Genomic DNA, 23,999 nt, shown 5'->3' with positions numbered 1-23,999 from the left:
GTATTAGTTTGTGTTGTTTTAATATATTTGTTTATCCATTTAAATTATTTCTTTTTTTTTCCCTCGTTTTCTTTAGTGTTTCTCAAAACTCATTTATTTAAATTGTTTTCTTATTTGTTTGTTGTTGTTGTTGTTGTTGTTTTTGTTGTTGTTTTTTGTTTTGTTTTTTAACAAATTAATTTGTTAATTCTTTTTTTTTTATTATTCTTAAAGTAATTACCGCTGTATTTTTATTGCCAGACTAAATATTTTTGCAAAACAATGTAATTTTCTATTGTATTCCCTCTAATAAAACAAAACACTTCTATTCAAAAGTCACGACTAAATAAATAAATAAAATACAACCACCATTTTGGTTTTCTCAACAATTGAATTAGTATACAAGAAATACTCTTCTGAGTAAGGAGATAGTTGAATTCTAAGTTATAGAGGAAATAAATACCTTTAAAGGAAGGGTGGGCAGATTCCGTACTTGCCCGTCCTGAAGCTAATACATACATAAGATGGTTCGCGATGAAGAGGCGGGAAGCAAGGGATTGGTTGGGTAAGGAGCAAAGATAACACGGTAATTATTGTGACGATAGTCAAACGAATACATGAGGAGAGATTGGTAACATTATTTTGTCTTAATTATATTGTATGAAGTATTGGCGAAAGCCTAATATTAAATAAACGTTGTTTTTGTTTGTCTTATTTTGACTATGGAACTGATACTGATACTTGTCATAGCAGACCTGCCTACTTTAGATAGGAAAATAAAAATCGTAGTTTTCAGGGCTAATAAAATCGTAGATATTTTAACTACCCTTTAAAAATATCACCGGAATTTTCGTCTGTTTTGATAGATATCAAATTTTAAAAAACGAGAAAAAATAATTGGAAACGTAATAATGATGGTGATGGTGGTATAGTGGTAGCGGTGGTGGTAGTAGTAATGATGATGGTAATATTATTATTTATTATTATTATTATTATTATTATTATTATTATTATTATTATTATTATTATTATTATTATTATTATTATTATTATTATTATTATTATTAATATTATTATTATTATTATTATTATTATTATTATTATTATTATTATTATTATTATTATTATTATTATTGTTATTATTATTATTATTATTATTATTATTATTATTATTATTATTATTATTATTATTATTATTATTATTATTATTATTATTATTATTATTATTATTATCATTGTTATTATTATTGTACGTATTGGTGGTATTACTATTGTTGTATTTTTTTTTGGTGGTTATTAATGGTATCAGTTTATTGTTTGGTCCCATTTGCCATTATTTTCCACTTTCATGTATGTGGTCATCAAATTGTATGATTAATTGGCGAAAGCCTAAGATTGAATAAATTTTGTAATATCGTATGGTAACCATCATTGTCGACGACATCGTCGTTGTCATCATAATCATCATCATCATCATCATCATCATCATCATCATCATCATCATCATCATCATCATTAACAACAACAACAACAATATTAACAACAAGTACAACAATAGCAATAAAAACAATATCAACATCACCATACAATTTCCGTCATCGTCTCCACAACTATCATTCTAACCAACAGCACCACCAAAACCACTACCATAATTACCCCTCACCGCCTCGTCTTCCTCCTCCTCCTCCACCACCACCACCACCGCTACCACAATTCCAACCACTACCACCATCGGCACAATCATTCTGACCACCAAGACAGCAGTAAGAATTATGCAATTTGAGCTCTGAATGAAACTCGAGTCATATCGCTGTTGTTGCTTCTCCATGAAAACTTTAAGGTTACTACGTACTACTGAAAACCAGAAATATGTAAAAGCAATATTAATATCGCCGTTGAGGGATTAAAGCATCTCTTTAATTTTTCGAGTGAAGGAAATGGTCTTGTATTGTCAAGGTGTTGTCGCATTATGTCTCGTCGCTTTATTTTTTAGTTGTATTCTCTTTCGTGATTCATTTTTGATTACGTTTGGAAGAATTAAAATCTACTGGTATTGTCATTTCATTGTGAATGTGATTATTGGTGGTTGAAATATTTTTTGTTTAAAGGCGAAAAAAAAAAATCAAAAAAAAATTTTATTAAAAAAAAAAAAAAAATGAAAAATAAAAATATATATATCATATATATATATATATATATATATATATATATATATATATATATATATATATATAATATATATAATGACCGAATCCTCTTTGCCCAACCACTGTAAATAGGCTAGAACCGCCACTACAAAGGTTATAACGCCCTAGTTAAACCAATTGATGCTATGCGTTTAGGTAAAATACCCATAACATCCGCCAGCCGGATATAACGTACCAACACACAAAGCTATGTGTAACCTTGAACGTTTATACTCTGAATGATATAATTTAGTGAGAAGTTATCACCAAGATGGCTGTCTAAAACAGTAAGAAAAATATGGGTGACGTCAACTGTGTTCCTTCTATATTATATCATGGTCATTCAGTTTTAGATCTAGACCATGAATGCTCATAGAAAACTAATTTGAAAATGTACAAGAATGCGGTAAGATATTAATGTTAAGAATAACAATTCATTCATTTGTGGTAAAACATTCACATGCATAAAACAACAAGGATTGTATCCTTATAAATTAAGGAACTAGTGCTAAAATACCATTTTTGTACAAAATATTAGCGATTTCATCGAGGTATCAATAGATAAATTTAATACCAATTGAAATGAAATAAATTACAAACTAGGCAATCATGGTCAAGCTTTTAATATTCCTCTATCCATCTTTATCATGCAACCCGGATACAACGAAGTTGCGGGTCAGATCGTCGGATTTTGTTGAATCAGAGCCTTCTTTGAATGCGGGGTGCGTGCCATAAACAATATTAATTGAGAAATATTGGAGACATTTCATAGACTCGTTGAATCTCAGTTAGTTGAGTTCGGGTTTACTGGGACAAGGTAAAATTTCAAACTAAAAATGCTAAAAATATTAATGACATTTTAAAATTCCTTTGCTAGGGAACTTTTTGCTTTGAAATACATACACGAGTGAACATCAAAATGTGTCAATACTAAGAAAAGTGAATGGAAGTGGGTTTTTATTTGAGGGGGGGGGGGGGGGGGTTGGTTTAATTCTTTGTTGTTGTTTTTGTGTGTGTGTAGTTTTGTTTTGCTTTGCTTTTTGTTTTGTTGTTTTTTTTTTTCTATGCTTTTATCGGCTTCTTCCTCTTTAATATTTTAATGTCACTTTATATGCAATGTGTTTTGTATAATATATCGTTCCTTATTGTTTTAGGGGCATTTGTAGAATAAAGCTTTTTACCGATTATATGATTATTATGATATGATATGATATGATATTGATATGAATATGATATATATGATATGATATGATATGATATAATGATATGATATGATATGATATGATATGATATGATATGATAGATATGATATGAGTTGATATGATATGATATGAATATGATATGATATAGATATGATATGATATGATATGATATGATTGATATGATATGATTGATAATGATATGATATGATATGATTGATATGATATGATATGATATGATATGATATGATTATGATATGATATGATATGATATGATATGATATGATATGATATGAATATGATATGATATGATGTGATATGATATGATATTATGATATGATACGATATGATATGACATGCTTTATAACTATACCAGCATCAATGCTACTCTAATCTCTGATAACAGTCACCGTTCTTTGAAACGTACTTGCAAAGCTGTAGATAAGACTTTGAATGCCATTGACAGCGGACAACAATGCTGATGAGTAACCATATCGTTCTTGAAAGGCAACAAACAAAAGTCCGAACGATCTCTGATAGCCTATGACGATGAACTGAGATCCAAAGGCAGCTGGTAGAAAAATGGGGGATAGGGCATTTAGAGTAAACAAAAAACAACAAAACAATTTCATGTATTTTAAAACACGAGATCTATATAGCGCAATATCTACTAAACGTGCTCAAAGCGCTTTACAAGAAGTCCTTAGCAAAAAGCAACACGAAGTTCGACACCTGTTAGGCGATGTTATATTTATTTTTCCGACAGAGAAAACGCTGTTAACGGTTGTTACACCTGAATGCGTATATTTACAGCACGTAAAGAGGATCTTGCGATATATAGAAGCTCTCGTTGTTTTCCGTTTTGGGGTTTGTTTGTTTTTCTTTTTGCGTGTTATTTTTTTTTTTTTTTTGTAATTACCATTTTTTCATTGATTTGAGAAATTAGAATTAATACTCAATACATGAAAGCTTACTAACTCAGCTTTATTATATGTGGAATACAACCTTACAGTTCGTCATGACTTTGGTTTTTAAAATGTGGCATATATTTTGCATTGATTTTTACGATTGAAATTGTAAAACAATGGTTGCTTTACCACGTCCAAACAAAGGCAACACCAGACTAAGTTTTGTGTTGCAATGAATTCAATGTAAATAACAAAAGAATCGTCATTCATACGAATGGACCTCACTAACTACCGTGATAGGGTTGTTTGTGACCAAAAAATAGAAAGGCATAAACACAACAAACTGACAATCGTAATATAAACCTGTTAAAAATATTTCGCAATACATTTCTTCCTTACCAATTGGATTCAATAGTCTGATGTCACGTCGCACAGCAACGGCGGCCATCGTGGTTCTAAACAAAGAAAAGCGTTCTTCATGCTGGCTAGAAGTTTTCATATGTCTTGTGATCAGAATGTGTAAAAGTCAAAACATGATCAGATTTATAATTTTTTTTCCCCTCTGGATACGTTTTTATACTCGCCGGAGAAATATTTCATAAGGGCGTCCGCAATTGTTCCGATAGTTCAGCGCCAATTACTTAGTTACCATGCGTCATGCATTACGAGGGAAGTGACGTTGCGACTGTTGAGCGTATTAACCAGCCGATATTAGTATATTATATCAGGTGGTCACACAAAAAAGGCGCCTCTATTTATTTACTTCTATTGTAAAAATGTTTTAAATATATATTTTTAAATTTTTTATTACAATTAGAACTATTCTTTATCAATAGAATTACTAAATCAAAATAATTCTATTAACGGTTTTTGAATAATATAAGATATTGTAACACCACCAAAAAATTTCGATATTGAGAAGATGATGTAACTTAATGTGGCTTTTGCGCGTTGTAATTTTGTAAGGAAGACACGTGTTGTTACGCCTGCAAACCTCTATGCTGATAATTACATAAAACTATTAGAAGACACTCTTTTATCAGACTGTGGACACTTTTATCCAGGAAGGAATTTCGATTTTCAACAAGATGGTGCTACATCCCATACAAGCAAATTATGCGAAGTAAGAATATCTATTTCATAGAGAAAGACAACTGGCCGCCTCAACCATCCGGCTGAATCCATGGATTACGCAATTTGGAATTCTTTTACCAAGAAGGTTTATAGTGGACAAAGATCTGCATTCACGGAAAAAACCTTGAGAGAAAGAATTATTTATGCTGGGAGTAACCATTGATGAAATTCGGAAATGCATTTCAAGTTGGAAAAATAGACTCCATTGGGTCATTAAAGAGGACAGCGGCGCTATTGAACTTTGTAATCGTTGGACCAAAATATGCATATGAGTGTGCTATATAGACGATTTCTTACATGATGAGAATTATGATAAAAATATTGTTTATGGTGACATAATTAAATAATAATAATAAATAATAATGCTGAAAACTTATATAGCGCTATAACTCCGAGACACCAGACTCTAAGCGCTTAAATTACAAATTACTTTGGCTGAAACATACTCATTCACACACACAAGCACACACACACACACATACACACACACACAATACAACACACAACACAAACCAAACCTATCTTGCTTCTCATACCATCTACTAAAATCGAAACAAATATGTTTTAAGCGAACGTTTAAAAATAGACAAAGATTCTTTTTCACGAATGCTCTGCGGTAAGGCGTTCCAAATAGAGGGTCCGAAATGAGAAAAGGATCTCATTCCAGCATTTTTCCGAATTCGAGGGACAACTAGTTTTGTGGAATCACTGGCCGAACGTAAGGGGCGGGGTTTTGAATATCTTTCAATTAGTTCTGAAAGGTAGGAAGGGGCAGTACCTTCAAGACAACGATACACTAAAACACAAGCTTTGAATTTAATTCTTTTCTCTACAGGCAGCCAATGCAGGTCATGAAGTAGAGGTCCGGCAGAGTCGCACCTACGCTTCATAAATACTAGTCTGGCAGCGCTGTTTTGGACAATCTGAAGACGTTTCAGATTGTATTGCGAAACGCCAAACAACAGAGCATTACAATAATCCAATTTCGATAGTACGAGGGACACAACCAGGTGCTTGGTCACATCCTCAGATATGAACCGTCTAATGGAAGCAATCTTTTTTAGTTGGAAAAAGAGAGATCTAACCAAATTATTAACCTGATGCTCCATCGACAGTCCAGAGTCTAAGAATGTGCCAAGGTTTTTCACTTTGTCAACAATTTGAATAGAGGCATCCCCCAACTTCAAATCTGTTTCACTTTTCCACTTCCTGTTCCCCACATACAGCACCTTAGCACGTTTGCTAAAAAATGGCAACAAACGTTAAGACCATTGCCATTTTACTCTCTGCAATGTTGCATCATTTTTCTCTGATATTGTATTTCAGGACAAGGTTTTGAAAAAATCACTGCATCTTTTTTATTTCTCAATTCATATTCATAAAATTTTCTCAGTCTTCGGATGAGGAATTGTTTTGTTTGTATTTTGAATTTGAAAGAAATCCAATGAAGAGTCTCAGAGGCACAAGCCGACAAAGAGCCGCGCGTTTTGTTTTGTTTTTGTGACCACCGTCTCGTATTATAGTTGCTAAATAGTCGAGCACAAAATACACGATTAACACATAGATCTAGCGTTCAATCGAAGCTCAATCTAAATTGCGTCTCGTTTGAATTTCGGTTTGACACTTTCTTGTCATCAGAAGGTTTCAATAGCTCAGGCGGTAGAGCTTCACACGCACAGGGAACGATATTGATCCCGAGTGACATCGAGATTATTTTTTTTTCTGACATCCCTGTCCACCCAGCAGTGATTGGGTAGCTGGGTGCGTTAGATCTGGCGGAAAGTACTTTGCTATAGACTAGAGTCCCATCCGACGGGTAGCAACCAATTGCTTTCATCTGTTTCACGGTATAGAAACCGGTATAAGCTCCAACTCCGTGGGCCAACTGACTCTGCAGGACTACTTTTGATGTCATCTAAAATAGGAAAGCACCATACTTTTTTTCTGTTGCAATGACTTTTTGTCAACGAGAAGACCCTTACATATAAATTATCATTTCCAATACTGCTCATCTATGTGCGTGGGCCCACTAACACACACACACACACACACACGCACACGCACACCCCCCCCCCACACACACACACACTTTTCAAAGGTATACTTATTTCAAAATTGATTAGGATTTATGAACTGAAGGCTGATTTTCCAAAACTCATTAAGTCGATTTTTCTACTTTTTGATATTTTCCATCCATGAGATAAATTGAAACGTAAACTTTATTTTAAGAATCAAATGGCACATGAATTTCCCTAGATTTGTGTGAATTTGAAATTTGAATATAAAATATAATAGACTGAATGAGAAATTTTAGGGGAAATAATCCTCAATATCTCAAAATGGGGAAAAAAACGCAGTTAGGGAATTTTGAAAGACCACTTTTCAACTGTAAAATATCCTCTAAGCGTTGGTTTTTTTTTTGTGGTCACGTGATCTTAGCTCCATTAATAATGATTATGAAATAATGTGATTTATAAATACTATAAATACTACTACTACTAGTACTATACTACTACTACTACTACTACTACTACTACTACTACTACTACTACTAACTACTACTACTACTACTACTAATAATAATAATAATAATAATATAATAATAATAATAATAATAATAATAATAATAATAAAGTTAATAATAATAATAATAATAATAATAATAATAATAATAATAATAATAAGAAGAAGAAGAAGAAGAAGAAGAAGAAGAAGAAGAAGAAGAATCATAATAATGATCATCGTCATCACCATAACCATCATCATTTTTTCAGCATGTCAGAAACTGAGACTAAATCGGACCATAAATCTGGTGTCCCTGAAGGACAAATCTTTATAATATATAGATATGTAGATATGGATTTGATCATAGCTGTCACAGTAAAGGTTGTTCACAATTATCTTATTAAATTTTATTTTATTAAGAACTGAATTCATCTCACTCCAGTTATATTTCGGTAGGCTTAGATAAACTTTACCTTCTAATATTAGATCGTCTTTCCTTTTATAGCCTTCCCTCGAATTAATTTCTAATTAGTGAATACTTTTCGTTCTACATTCTGTCACGTAGCCACTTATTATAAAAGCTGATAGGTCTAACATTTGACACTCACTTTCTCTCCACAATCTATGCCGGACGGCCAGTCGCTCTATTCCTATATATATACTGGAAGATTTTTATCTTTTGGGACTTTGTAGATATTATATCTACACCATTAAGACGCCGGAGCTTTTAACTTTGATTGTATAATCTTCAAGGATCAAACCCAAGCCCGCTGTCAAAGGACTACACAATAACTTCTTACCAATTGCCTGGAAGTGGAATTTTACGAGTCCAATCCTGTTATCAGAGGAATAGATCATCCAAGCCCATCAACTGCCTGGAAACGTAAACTTATGAACCTGACATATTATCATAAGTTACGTAAAATATTCATATCTCTATTTGTAACTGCCACGATCACTGTTTATCTCTTTTAATTAAATTTCATCATTATTTTTATTTCATTGTAAACAAATCGTTAATTGTTTTTCATTTATAGTAACTAGTAAATTCTGGGGCCTCATTCTACATATATCTTTATGCATAGTCGAGTAGCTCTTTACTCACTTGAGACTATGACATTTTGGAGGGACACATATAAAGAATTGAATTTATTTAGTTACTTATATCTATTTCATCTAACTTTAAAGTTTAAATTGTAAAACTCTTAATTGCCCCACTTGATCATATTTTAATTGAACTCCCTATTTACAGGATTAATTTTTTTTTCTTTTTCATTTCTTCATTTAAATGGAATAGCAATTTATCCATTCATTCTTTCATTCAAATTGAATAGCATTTTATTGATTCATTCCTTCATTCATTTATTCATTTATAAATTATTCATTCATTCATCAATTCATTCGTTTATTCACTCATTTATCCAATCATTCATACATTTATTCCTCCCTTCATTCGTTCATTCATACATTATCCATTCATTCATTCATTCATTCATCTATTCACTCAGTTATTCATTCATTCATTCCTTGTCCACTTTGTTATTATATCACTCATTTCATTTTGTTGTTTGCCTAATTCATGAATTGTTTTCAATATGTTTACATTCCATAACGATTCATTCACCTATCATCCAATCACTCAGTGTTGTGAGCACATTTTGTAACTATTGTAAATCTTACGATATTTTATTGTTTTGTATTTCAGACATCACTGTTAAACACTCTTCAATGCCTAATTACAATTGTTGAACAACCATTGAACAAGAGAGAGGTCCCAGCCACGAACTGAGTTGGTAAATATATCCTTCATTATTCTCTTTTACATGAGTTGGGCATCACATAGTAACTATAGACATCGTGATTTGCTTTGCATAGTGATTTGTTTTAAATGCATTTTTGGCATATTACTGTTACCGAAAACCACTTAGATATTATGTTCTGAAAAGTGAGTCTTTAAAAACTAAATAGATAATAAAAGGAGTCTACTAGCCGTCGTGTTATATTTAGTGATAGATAACTTGGGATTATTTTGGCATCCTATTAGTGTTATCACACTCTAGTATATTAGCGTCATTGCGAATAATTGTACACAAACTAACGACGAGTCACACACATTGGTGATACATTTTTCGTAGTAACATAGTTTAGAGTACACGCGATTGACACATTGTTATGGACTCGAGTCATAATAACTCCGCATTGTATTGACACATTGCTTTATAAGATATAACGATAAAAGGCATCAAATTCAACATACATAATAAGTTGAAATAAGAGAGAGAGAGATTTCTAAAAATAGAACAGTTCATTCCAGTAAGTGTAAATAAATAAAACAGTCAGTAACAGTATCCTGTCAATATAATATATATAAAACATCGTAACTAATTTATTGCAACATGGAAGCATATAAAAGATACTTAAGTCTCGCAAAGGACTTAGAAATACCCAGGAAAGAATATTTTCATGGTGCGAAGAGAAAATAAAAGAAGAAAAAGAAGAAAGAATTCGTAGAGAAGAAAATGAAGAAAGAATTCGTAGAGAAGAAAATGAAGAAAGAATTCGTAGAGAAGAAAAAGAACACGAAGAAAGAATTCGTAGAGAAGAAAATGAAGAAAGAATTCGTAGAGAAGAAAATGAAGAAAGAATTCGTAGAGAAGAAAAAGAACACGAAGAAAGAATACGTAGAGAAGAACGAGAAGAAAGAGTCCAAGAAAGGGAACTAAAAAGACAAATAGCTTTAGCAGAAGAAGAAACCAAAAGGACCCAAATGATGCTGGAAATTGAAAAAACAAAAACCGGTCATGAAAGAAAACATAATAATAGTGATGAATTTTTCGTGAAACTTCCACGCATGCCAACATACGATGAACGCTCAGACTGTCTAGAATCCTTCTTACACCGATTCGAAGTTCAGGCTAAAGGTTATCGTTGGCCAGAAAGCAAATGGGCCACAGCCTTGATTAACTGCTTATCCGGAGAACCGCTAAAAGTTTTCTATACCTTAACAACTGAAGATGCAGATGACTATGGTAAAATTAAAGACGCTCTACTAAAAAGATTTAGATTAACGGAAGATGGTTACCAGGAGATCATTTTCACTTGCAACCACGACTAGCATAATGTTAGATGTTAATGATTTTCCTCATCGTTATCACGGCCATGATTTTAAGATGATGTTTATATCTTATATTATGCGCCATGCCATTGTTAAACTTGTAAATTCGAAATGTCAAAAAAAAAAAAAATACAAAGAAAACAAAATAACAACAACAACAACAACAACAAAGACAACAACAAATCAAACAAACAAAATAAAAAACCATAAAGCTTGGAGTATTATAATATATGGCCGCCTCCCTTCGGACTGGTAGGTCCTTCGTTCGAGTCTTTGGAAAAGGCTCCCAATTTTCTGCTATCGTGTTCAGATGTAACATTAGTAGCTACCTAACCGGCAACAGAGTTGTCTTCGAAGAAAATTTGTGGTCTAGTGGTATGACAATCGCCTTCGGATCAGAAGGTCCTGGGTTCGAGTCCCGAGTGGCGCATAGGTTGAGTCCTTGGAAAAGTCTCTTTTTTCCCATTCTCTCACCGTACTCAGGGTGAAAATGAGTACCTGGCCGTTAACACTCACCGTTGTCTCCATACGAAAAAAAAATTAAAATGTTAATGTAATAAAACATAGTGCGCAAAGCTTGATGTAGACTTCAGAGTTTTTATCCGCCGATCGTGAAAACCGGGAGTTCACAGGTTTGATCCAACGACCATCGAAATTCAGTTTCAACTACCTACTTCATCTTGACATAATACCGTTTTGAGATGATGGGTCACAAATGGGTTATCTAACTATCAACTGCTTATTCTAAATTGAAGGCGAAAGTTAGTGTATCGTTCATGATTTAATTATTACCTATTATCTAAATGGCAATGAACTTTATCTTAATATGCAATGCCCTTCTGCTAAAATTAACAAGAATCAAAAGCTACCACTTTTCGATTTTGAGTACACACAGTGAAATCCAGTTAAACCGCCACATCATGGACCAGGGCATACTTTGGAGATTTTGTCTATAGCGTTAAACGGACAATAACAATTGCTTGCTACCCCTTTGATTGGCTCGTCTATCGCAAAGTACTTTCCACCAGATCTAACAGAACCAGCTGCCCAATCACTGCTGGGTGGACATGGAGGAGGGGGGGGGGGGTGTAAAACAAAATCTCGTCTGCATCCAGGATTGATCTTGGTCCCTTTGTATGTGAAGCGAGTGCTCTATCAACTGAGATCTCGGGACCCCTGGGCATCTAATCCAGCCCAGCATAATACCGGTTTGAGGTGTTGGGCCCACATACTAACAATAAGATGAAAATAGAAAGGAATGAGTTGTATTTATTTACTCACCTATCATGATGACCCACGACCATCCTTTGTCCAGAGGATGAGACGTGTTAGTTGTGATGAAGTCAAAAGGTGCCTTCCCCATTGCGTGTTAACCAATCATAGATTTATATAGACTAGGTATCATACATAGATGTTAAACGGGCGTCTTTTTTGCATGCACAACATTTCACTTTGAGTCAAGATGATTGTGGTATCCAAGTTGTATCAATGCAATATTTTTTTTCTTTCTTAGTGATGCACGATGCTTATTAATACGTTGAAAAGCGGCACTCAAAAACAAAGCAGAACAAAACACGATTTCAAGTACATCTATCTTAGGTCTATCTAACCAATTAATCTTCCTCTAATCAGTAGGTGAATCAATAACTTAATCAATCAATCAAGCAAGCAAGCATTCAACAAATTGCTGTCATCTGTCACAAGTTTTTGTCGTCCTTTTGACGTGATATGGCAATAATAAAGAAAGCAGTGACCGTTTATTAATTTAACATTAGCATCGTTCTTTTGTTATTGTTAGAATAACTTGTTTAGAGAGATGTTATGGTTATTGCCCAATGGCCTGAATTAAAGTCTTGACACTTGGACTCGTTGTCTCCACCTATACAATATGTATAATATTGAGTTGCAAATCATATTTCTATCTTGAATCCGTATAATCCTTGAAGTGCTTGATATTGCTTGATGCTTCTGGAAAAAGAGGGGGAAAACAAAACGAATGGTCAATATAATGAAGAAAATAGCATTGGTAATGTACATTTTTTTTTTTACAAAATTGAATAAAACAGCCTCCAAATATATATATATACTCGCATTATAACAAACTTTATTACAAGTTGAGCGCCTATAATCATGTAAATTGATGTGCTCTTAATTATCATCTCTCGGACTGTCAATACCACAAAAATAACGTATGTGGTATTGCATACCTTGTTCTGTCTAGAAAGCATTACCAACTATCCTTTACATAAAATACTCGCTAAAAGAGCATTGTTAATTTACTATTATAGTAAACCGTTCATCACAGTTGTAGCTCTCTCTCTCTCTCTCTCTCTCTCTCTCTCTCTCTCTCTCTCTCTCTCTCTCTCTCTCTCTCTCTCTCTCTCTCTTATCTATCTATCTATCTACCTATATATATATATATATATATATATATATATATATATATATAGATAGATAGATAGATAGATAGATAGATAGATAGATAGATAGATAGAGAGAGATATATATATATATATATATATATATATATATATATATATATATATATATATATATATATATATATATATATATATATATATATATACAACTGTGATGAACGGTTTACTATAATAGTAAATTAACAATGCTCTTTTAGCGAGTATTTTATGTAAAGGATAGTTGGTAATGCTTTCTAGACAGAACAAGGTATGCAATACCACATACGTTATTTTGTGGTATTGACAGTCCGAGAGATGATAATTAAAAGCACATCAATTTACATGATTATAGGCGCTCAACTTGTAATAAAGTTTGTTATAATGCGAGTAACCATAATCTGATATCCTTTTTGGAGTATTTGTGCGGCTCTGTGGTCTAGTGGTATGACACTCGCTTTCGGATCGGAAGGTCCTGGGTTCGAGCCTCGCTCGACGCATAGTTGAGTCCTTGGAAAAGACTCTTTACTCACATTCTCTCACCGTACTCAGGTGTAAAATGAGTACCTGGCCGTTAACAGCGTTGTCTTTGTCCGAAAAATTGTAATATCGCCTAACTGGCGTCAAGTCTCGTCCTACATGTTAAATGTTGCTGTTGACCAGGGACCCCTTGTAAAGCGCTTTGAGCACGTTAAGTGGATATTGCCCTATATAAAAGCTCAATTAAATTAAATCAATTTGAGATCTTGTGGTTTGACAATTGTCTTCGGAAGGTCCGGGGTTTGAGTCTAACTCTGATCGGCGCATAGTTGAGTCGAGTCACTGGGGAAAAAAAAGCTCTTTACCAACATTCTCTCGTCGCACTCAAGTGTAAACTTGGCAACTAGCAAAAATTGTAATATCGCCTAACAGGTATCATGTCTCCTATTATATGTTATATGTATATAATATCATATATTATATGCTGCTGTTGGCTACTGAATCCCTTGTAAAGAGCTTTGAACACGTTTAGTGGATAATACGCTTTATTAATTCTTTAGTTTTACTTGACGGCCTAAAACACACATAATATGGTAGCACGTGGGCAATGATATGGCCTTTGCATCGTACCCTGATGGTACCGAGTTCGATTCCCCGTCACGTTGCGTGGTATGTGTGGTATCACTTTGCGGCACTGCTCTGCGGTAAACGCCTTATTATTCCATCCAAGCTTCCTTTGGAATAAATTCTAAAGAAATAAAATTATTTAAATCTCGTAAAACGCACCTGTCACTCATTTAGGCAACGATAAATGCAATAACAAAGATACGTTACCAATACAAAATATTATGTGTAACCTTAAACGCTTGTAGTCTGGTTAACACAGTTTAGTGAGAATTACTCATCAAAACGGATGGCAAAAAAAAAATAAAAAAATAAAACAAGAACAAAGACTTGAGTGACGTCAGCTTCGTTCTATCTACACAGGAGGGGGGGGGGGGCGCTATTGTGTATTTAAATACATAACGACTAAAGGGATATTGTTCATACACTATTCACAAATTAATTCATATCATATCTCTCTGACGTGATCTTAGTCATTAAAAATAATTAATAACATCCTCTATTCTACCCACATAATATTATAGAAAGCTGTGACTCTTGCCGTCCTCTGATAAAACACATATTGAAAAAAATTTGGCTAGAAAACTCTTCCTTCAAATGCTGATCGATTAAAATGGCACTCATCATTTCTGTACAATGTGGGTGACATTGTGTTGGCGTTGAGCTACGGATCAACAAAAAGTCTAATACTTCCACATCTTATGGTTTAAAATTTAACCTATGAATAAGAGAGAACAACATTCATTTTTTTTTTACTAAACTCAAACATAGCGGACTTAAGTGAAGTCAGTCCTACTATAGAAGAAACGAAACTAACGTCATCGGCTCTTTTAGTGATTTAGACAGCTGCTATATGGTATAGTGGTATGACGCTCGCTTTCGGATCGGAAGGTCCTGGGTTCGAGCCTCGCTCGGCGCACAGTTGAGTCCTATGAGAAGGCTCTTTACTCACATTCTCTCACCGTACTCAAGTGTAAAATGAGTACCTGGCTGTTAACAGCGTTGTCTCTGTCTGAAAAAATGTAATATCGCCTAACAGGCGTCATGTACCGTCCTATATGTTAAATGTTGCTGTTGGCCAGAGACCACTTGTAAAGCGCTTTGAGCTCTTTTAGTGGATATTGCGCTATAAAAAAGATCAATTATAATTATTTTGGTGATTACTACTCACTAAATTATATCAATCAGAATATAAACGTTCAAGGTTACTACAGTTTTGTGTCTTGGTTATAACCGACAGGCGGATGTTATGAGTATTTTACCTAAAAATGTAGCATCATTACAACTGCGGAACATGGGTACTACAAAAGTAGACGAAGATAAGCAAGATGCATTATACACTGCAAGCAGTTTAGTAAAAAAGTACTTAACACATTTGTTATCCAATCAAAATCACAAATAAATCCTTTTTCTAAAAAATAACAACAAAAAACTCTCTTGAAATTCTTGAAGAGACAGCATTTTAAGATTAAATTGTAATTTTCACCGACATGTTTAACGCGACAGAAAAACCGTTTTGATATAATCTGTCACAAAACTGTATGTGACTGTATTTCAACTCTATCCTATTACGCAAAGTAGGATAAACACTTCCAGGGTAATGAATGTGTAAAATCGATTACATTTTTGTGTTATCGTTATAGAGCCAACCACGTGATGCCCCATCAAAACACGCCCTTGACACATGTCATAACGATCGAATCAACTATTTTGTTTACACCTTGGACTTAAAGGAAAGGACTCTTCACTCTAAACAAAGTGGGCGTGGTCCTCTTTTAGTTTGATAAAATACGATGACTTCCGCCATGCGCAGAGCTATTTTCATTTTAATGGAGAACTGGGTCTAAATCTCAAGTGTTTACCGTAGATACCTCTCAATTCTCTATAAAGTACTCTCGGAAGTCTTTGCGAATCTTACAATCATAAGAGCTGCTATGATATAAATCTTTACCTCAATGATAACGGTTAACTATAAGCTTATAATTTCACAGTGCTTTTCCACTAAATTAGTTTAAAACGAGATTTAAAAAATGCATGTGGAACAGTGGACGCGCCTCTTTTCCTACAGACTTTTAAGCAAGTCAATTTTAAAAGTTCCATTTCAAACACACACACACACACACACACACACACACACACAAATATAATATATATATATATATATATATATATATATATAATATATATATATATATATATATATATAGCAGCGATACTGATATTTTAATAAGAAATAATGATTATCATTTCCCTCGTTTGATCTTATCGATGGAAAACGGCGACTTCTATCATTCGCAACTCGATTGTTGCATTTATAAACGCAACATGTATGAAGCATGATGGCTTTGTAAATATAAGTCAATTACCCTGTGACAAATATCTGTTGAAAAAGTCGATTTATTTCAATCGAGACGAGGGAAAATAGCGAAAGATAGCGCCTCGCTTAACTAATCATCAGACAAGAAGAGTGTGTTGGTAGAGCTGATGCTCCTATTCATCAAACGAAAAGAGCCACTTTCGGTATGACACAGTAATAAAAGCTGATTGACCTATGGTAAATTGCTTTCGTTGGTTGTCTAGTTTTATTTTAGAGTTCAATCGTTTACACATTGCTTATCAGCGGACTGTCTACTCAAAGATACGACAACGGGTTGAGTGGGACACTTTCTCTTTTAAAAAAAATATCCCACCCCAAATCCCCTAATTTTTTTATCCCTAACCTTCCTTTCTCTCTGTCACCCCCCCCCCCCCCCCCCACACACACACACACACACACACACACTTTCCCTTAGCAAAAAACAACAGCAAAAAGTCATATGTAGCAGGAGCTTCTTTGCCAAGCGCATATTATCTATTAACCCGACTATAAACGTTCAGGGTTACACACAGTTTTGTGTGTTGGTCCGTTACACTTCTGGATGGCAATGTTATGAGCTTCTTAGCCAAGCGCATACTATCTATAGATAGTGACTATTAGTGAACTTACGAAGTGAATCGTATAGATGAAAACAAATCTACAAAGCATACTAAAATCATGCGAGTGAGACATCCGGAAAAATATTATGGGTCTTTTCAAACGAAACAAATTACAAACTCAAACACTGAAATTGAAATCGTTTGTATCGCTTTGTCTCGCGTTCGAGGCTGGTGAATAGGAACTTTTGGAGCAGAACAACGTTGCGTACAAAATAGATCTCCAGTTTATTTTTATTTACATTGTAGATGATACACTTTTAGTAAAATCAAGCTTGCACAAAAAATTTGTTATACTTGTTAAATTCACCCTATATGGCAAAATTACTCTAAAATCAGGGTCCAAATAGTTCTCGTTTTGTTCACAGAAGCGCATTAATTTTGAATAATTAACTTTAACGAGGTCTAAAAATAGATCGACAGTAATTTTTGATAACTTACCATATGTTTCATAAAATATCAATATGTCTTGACACTATTTTGGTGGAATATTTTTTCTTTTGCCACCTAGCAACTACATATGTATGGTTATTTGTTTCTATAATTTGCTATGGATAGTGAACGGTCGGAGGTAAGCACATGTGTTTTACCATGTGCTGTCAGTCTTTTTGTTTTGACGGCGTCACCATGGCGTCACCATATGGTTAGCTCTATAAATTTATTGATCATTTATACTCATGCATGCGTGACCTATATAAAAATAGGTTGCGTGTTTTAATCTAATGAGTAGATAAGCAGACACAGTCCAAGTGATCCAAGCACACTGTAAACGACAATACATGTTTGTGGGGTTTTTTTTTTTTAACGCAAACATAATACTGGGGCGTAATCAAATCGATAAAGATAACTCATAACCTCTGAAATGCAATCGATATTAATAAAATAAATTTGATCAATGCAAACAAAAAGCAACAAGTAGTAGATAATAATAATAGTTATCAAAGCTGCCGAGTGACTATAGGCTAAATTATACATGTGCTCGAGGTCATTGGTCACATTGCAAAGCGTGCTCAAAATGGCCCTCATAGTGAAAAGTATTCACAGCTTTTGAAATATCTAACATCACGATTTGTCATTTTGTTCAGCTTAACACGTGTTTACAACTTTCATAAACAAAGCAGTGTGTTTACATTTGTTAAGAAATATCCAATCGTTGGACAGCAACAAATCATGTGAGTGATGACTCGGGTTGGACGAAATCACGAATATAGATCGCTCCCATTGGTTGATGAGATAATGAAGTCACAATCTTTTGGTCGTCACTTGAGTGATAAGCTGGTTTGAACAAGAAAAATAATGTTTTATATAAGTGTAGGGAAGTTTGTTTTTATCTCTTGCTGAACGATACAAACAAAACATACAGTGGTTTCCGCCACAATGCTCGTTAGTCGGGAAGCAAGAAAAGCGGGAGTACATGCGAAACGAGCACTCCGGCAAATGCTTCATGGTACACAAAAGCCATAGAACTCCATTCTTCACATATAAAGCTGACTGTTCTATTCAAATTAAACTCCCTGTTAAGCTTTAAGAAAGTAAGCACTGAGATCGTGGTAAATTAGGTTGTTTTTTTTTTTGTTTTTTGTTTTTTTTTTGTTGTTTTTTTTTTGTCTTTTTAAATAATTACATTCCACTATATCTTTTAGCCTTATCTATGTTGAGCAATTGGACCGACGGAGCCGGAGTTTTTCCCCGATTTCTATAGCGTGAGACAGACAATAGCAATTGTTTACTACCCTTTGGATAGAACCGCTAGTCTATCGCAAAGTACTTTCCATCAGATCTGACTCAGCTACCCGATCTTTGCTGGGTGGACAGGAAAGGACAGAAGAAAAAAAAATCTCGACTGCATCCAGAATCGATCTGGGTACATTTGCATATGAAGCGAGAGCGCTAGCTTATTAATATTGTTATTATTGTCATCATCATTATTATCATTATTATTATTATTATTATTATTATTATTATTATTATTATTATTATATTATCATTATTATTATCATTATTATTATTATTATTATTATTATTATTATTATTATTATTATTATTATCATTATTATTATTATTATTATTATTATTATTATTATTATTATTATTATTATTATTATTATTATTATTATTATTATTATTATTATTATTATTATTAATAGTATTACTACAGACGTACAATTTTATCATTTTTTTTTGCATAATGCTTAAGGTGGTGAGTGAGTTACATATTATTTTGGCGCCCCCCACCGCCCCCCCCCAACCTTATAACATAGTCAAGCGTGGTCAGTGACTGGGAGGATGACTATGACCTCAAAATTCTAATCCCAGCGTTGAGTCACTGATTTAATATTATACGAGTCATATTTACAAAATTAACTCTTTCTATCATTTTGTCTTGTCTCTTTTAAACGCTTATATAGATAATTTATACTCTTGAAAAACATGAGGTTTTATAAAGCGCAATATAGGTACATTAAATGTGTTAAAGTGTTTTTAAACGGGTCTCAAAAACAAACAGCAATACTTAGCATGCAGTAAGAAACATGACGCATGTAAGCTGCTGATGCTATTATTTATTTTTTCGACTATTAAAAGGCTGCTATCAGCAAGGTACATCATCTTACACCTGAGTACTGTGAGACACAGACTCTGAGTAAAGAGGACTTAACTCCGGTCATCTAAATCGATCGATATTTGAAGGACGAGTTTTCTGTCCAAATTTTAAATACGTGTCTTTCCCGAGTACGGTAGTTAACAGTTAATAATACTAATCATATTAAAGCCACATTTGGTCTTTATTCATGTTTGGTTAAGCTATTTTAATTCATTCGCATGGATTATCGATAAAGAAAGCACAAACTCATGTCCCAATTTCCTGGTTTACTTTTGGACATAATTCAACTATTCACTCTTTTCAGGTCACGTTCCATTTTGCTACCACTTTACATCCAGCTAAATGATTCGGTAAAGAGATCAGTATCAGCAATGCAATCCGAACTTCATTGCAACCTGAGTCGCATTGCTGTCACTACGCTCTTGATTTTAACGGTAAACGGCGGTCTTCGAGATGAAAATTGTCTCCAGATTTTCGCAAATTTCAAGAACATTGTAAATATTCTGTCGTCACATTGCACATTGCGAGTGAGAAGAATTGAAAATATGTTCTAAAATAAGAAATGTGTTACTTTCACAGTTAAAAAAGAAGATGTCAACAGAACAAACAATTAAGCAAAAAAAACAAACAAACAAAAACCAACCAAACAAACAAAACTCAGGTAAATTGGGTCACTGAAATATTATTATTATACGAACTAAAACATATCAAAGACTCCTGGGGAAATCACTAAAATAACATATAATGCCACGGGTAGTTTCCATAAGAATACAAATCGATTCAGTTCACTTGAACTCTCCCCTTGCGAAAACTTGCGTTTTTATCCTACAAGCAATGTCCTCAAAGTGTTATAGTTTTAATTATTAGAATTAGCTTCTACCAACAATTTAAATAACGAACTGAATATAATATTATTATAAATAATTAAAAACTAAATATAAAAAAATTACGCTATACACGTTTGGTGCTATTAAACGATTATTTATCCTTGGTGGACTGCGTTAGATAATTTGTGTTTGGCAAAGAATCTCACAACATTGCAATCCGGGAGTATAACGGACCAACACACTTAACTAATGTAACATTGAACGTTAATAGTCTGGTTAATACAGTTTAGTGATAATTACTACCGAAACCGTCAAAAGTTATGGGAAGTGGGCACCAATGGGGAATGAACCTGGTACTCGGGTAAGTGCACTTTCCTGAGTCCCAGGTTCATTCCTCTTTGCTGCCCACCTCCTATGGTCTCATGTTCATTCTCCTCTGGTACCCAACACCCATAGTCCGGCTTCAATTCCCACTATTATTCATCTCCCATAGTCCCGGGTTCATTTCCCTCTGATATCCTCTTCCCATAGTCCCAGGTTCACTCCCCACTGATATGCACTTCCCTGAGTCCCAGGTTCATTCGTTGGGTTTCATAAAAAAGAACCACCACCCATAGTCCCAGGTTCACTCCCCACTGGTGTACACTTCCCTTCTGCCTACTTTCCATAAATATTTCGGATTTCGTCGGGTTCCGGCGGATTTCGTAAAAAAGAGACACCGGTTTTTTGCAACCTGTAGTTTCTGTTTGTGTGTGCATATATATATATATATATATATATATATATATATATATATATATATATATATATGTGTGTGTGTGTGTGTGTGTTTGTGTGTTTATGTGTTAGTGTGTATGCCTGTGTGTGAGAGTGATGGAGTGGGATGGAGGGGGGGGGGGGGGGCCAAACATGTAATCAAATTATTTATGACTGGAAGGAAAGGGAGAAGAGTGCTGAGTATTAATGTAAATGTTTGTCTGTAGAATGGTACAAATGAGTACACGTCGATTAATATCAATAATAATAATAATAATAATAATAATAATAATAATAATAATAATAATAATAATAATAATAATAATAATAATAATAATAATAATAATAAATAATAAATAAATAATAAGAAAAGAGTAATAATAATAATAATAATAATAATAATATAATAATAATAATAATAATAATAATAATGATGATGATGATGATGATGATGATAATGATAATAATAATGCATATTTCCATTGCACAAATTTTCCTACTAGCTGTAAGGGGCATGTCAATAATTACATTTACAAACGAGCCACATTATTTAACGTTTATCTTACCGTAACCGTTTTTATATTTCTTTAAGTGAATTCCTCATCATCATGAATAATATTAATAGTATTGTCTTGAAAATGCGAATGGCACATGTACACCAGAAATGCTCCTCTATCATGAGAAAGTAAATATTCTTATCAAACAACCTTCACATACTACACAGCGAACTACCCGACACATTTTCACGTTATATCAATAATTAGAGCAAGCATTTAAGGACGATAAACACGCAACACGGTTGCACTTCGAGCCAATAACAATAATACGAGGAGATCTGCCTATGAGTGCAACCATTATTATCAAGTCTTTGATGTGCCAATGGTTAACAACAAATTATTAATAGACATTGCATTAAATTTTGCACTTTTCTACGAACTTATTATTTATAAACCTTCTGTTGCAGGTCTCCACGGAAGGCATTTAATACACGAAGGACGGGTTTAACAACGTTTGTTTACATATTGCAGCTGCATTCTGCTATTATTTCTTACAAATACATAAGCCTCCTCGCTCATCACATAAATGTGAAGTGCGCGTTTAATAATATTACACCAACGATTTTAGAAAACCTACTTCCGATTTTTATCTGTTACACGAAAGAGATAGTATGTTTATATCCTCACCACACGCGTCTTGATAGCACTGACCTCTAACGACAGTTCATTGACGAACCGAGCGATCAGCGGTCCGGAAAGCTTTGCTTGTACACGAGCTCAGCTGATTTTATACGTGGGTGATTTGAAGAGAGAGAGAGAGAGAGAGAGAGAGAGAGAGAGAGAGAGAGAGAGAGAGAGAGAGATTGCCTTAATGTGCAGCAAAGCGAAACAACATCAGATACATACAACCAGGATCGAGCACATCTATTTCTAAAAACCTTGTTGAATAAATAATTATAGATTCGATTAATCAGTTGAATAATTTATGTAAAATACTCACTTGTTCACTTGTGTAACCTTGTAATGTTGTCTGAAAAATTACTTTAGTCATAACTAAACACACATTTGTTTTAACAATGGTCACTGTGACGTCTTTTCTAAGCATCCGATGTTATTGTAAGTACAAGATGAGAACGCACTTACTTGGAACACTTCACGAGTATTCCGTAACTTGTCGATCACTGAGCTTGTTCTGCTTTCGTGTAGACATACATACAGTATCAATCAGAATGTTGATTTTGAATTATTTTGGCATTTAATTTACTGTACTTAAATTGGTTTGCAAAAACGAAAATGAATGGTGTATAAAATAATTATATTATATTTAGACATATTTCCTTTTATTCACCCTCCGAATGTCTCTTTTCGACTACCAGTCTCCAGAATTGACGCACATCTGTAGTCCCCCCCCCCCCCCCCCCCCCCCCCCCCACCATCCACAATTCGTCAATGGAATCATAAATTAGTGCGAGCCCAGGATGGCCGAGGCCATTCGGGCACTGGTTTGGATCGCCATTTCGTTCATACATCCCGGTGGGTCGTTCAGGGCGCCCGCGTAATGCTTGTCTTCCTGGATAATATTGTGAATATATGCACTTAAGCACCCCTACCAAGGTAAGGTGGGATCTATTAGGGATGCCAGGCTTCTGTCTCAACAAGAGGAGGCATTGTGTGACTGCAAACAGATTAAGGCCAAACACCTGTCTACCTGTATCAGTGGGGACTTTCCACATGTCTCAAAGTACACGGTAGTAATAGTTTTAGTAGTAGTAGTAGTAGTAGTAGTAGTAGTAGTAT

At 34.0% G+C, this 23,999-nt stretch overlaps 1 protein-coding gene across 3 annotated transcripts in view; it reads right to left on the bottom strand.

Annotated features, from left to right (window-relative positions):
- LOC144970131 (monocarboxylate transporter 7-like) overlaps positions 1-22,969 on the bottom strand; it is a 31,213-nt gene extending 8,244 nt beyond the window's left edge. Inside the window, exons 1-4 of one of the 3 annotated variants that reach the window (XM_078909382.1) lie at positions 22,272-22,854; positions 18,651-18,795; positions 12,308-12,994; positions 3,792-3,935 (exon numbers count right to left, since the gene is read on the bottom strand). In XM_078909382.1, the coding sequence (XP_078765508.1) occupies positions 3,792-3,935; positions 12,308-12,389 (226 nt within the window). In that variant the 5' untranslated portion in view covers positions 12,390-12,994; positions 18,651-18,795; positions 22,272-22,854. Of the gene's footprint in view, positions 1-3,791; positions 3,936-12,307; positions 12,995-15,809; positions 16,181-18,650; positions 18,796-22,271 lie in introns of those variants that run through there. The other 2 variants (XM_078909381.1, XM_078909383.1) reach the window with 2 other exon arrangements.
- Positions 22,970-23,999: the final 1,030 nt, after the last annotated feature.

Source organism: Berghia stephanieae, chromosome 4 (genome assembly GCF_034508935.2).
Source record: "Berghia stephanieae isolate SIO BIC M18660-M18661 chromosome 4, UCSD_Bste_1.3, whole genome shotgun sequence".
NCBI classification, from domain to species: domain Eukaryota; kingdom Metazoa; phylum Mollusca; class Gastropoda; order Nudibranchia; family Aeolidiidae; genus Berghia; species Berghia stephanieae.
This window is presented reverse-complemented; position numbering and strand designations above follow the sequence as displayed.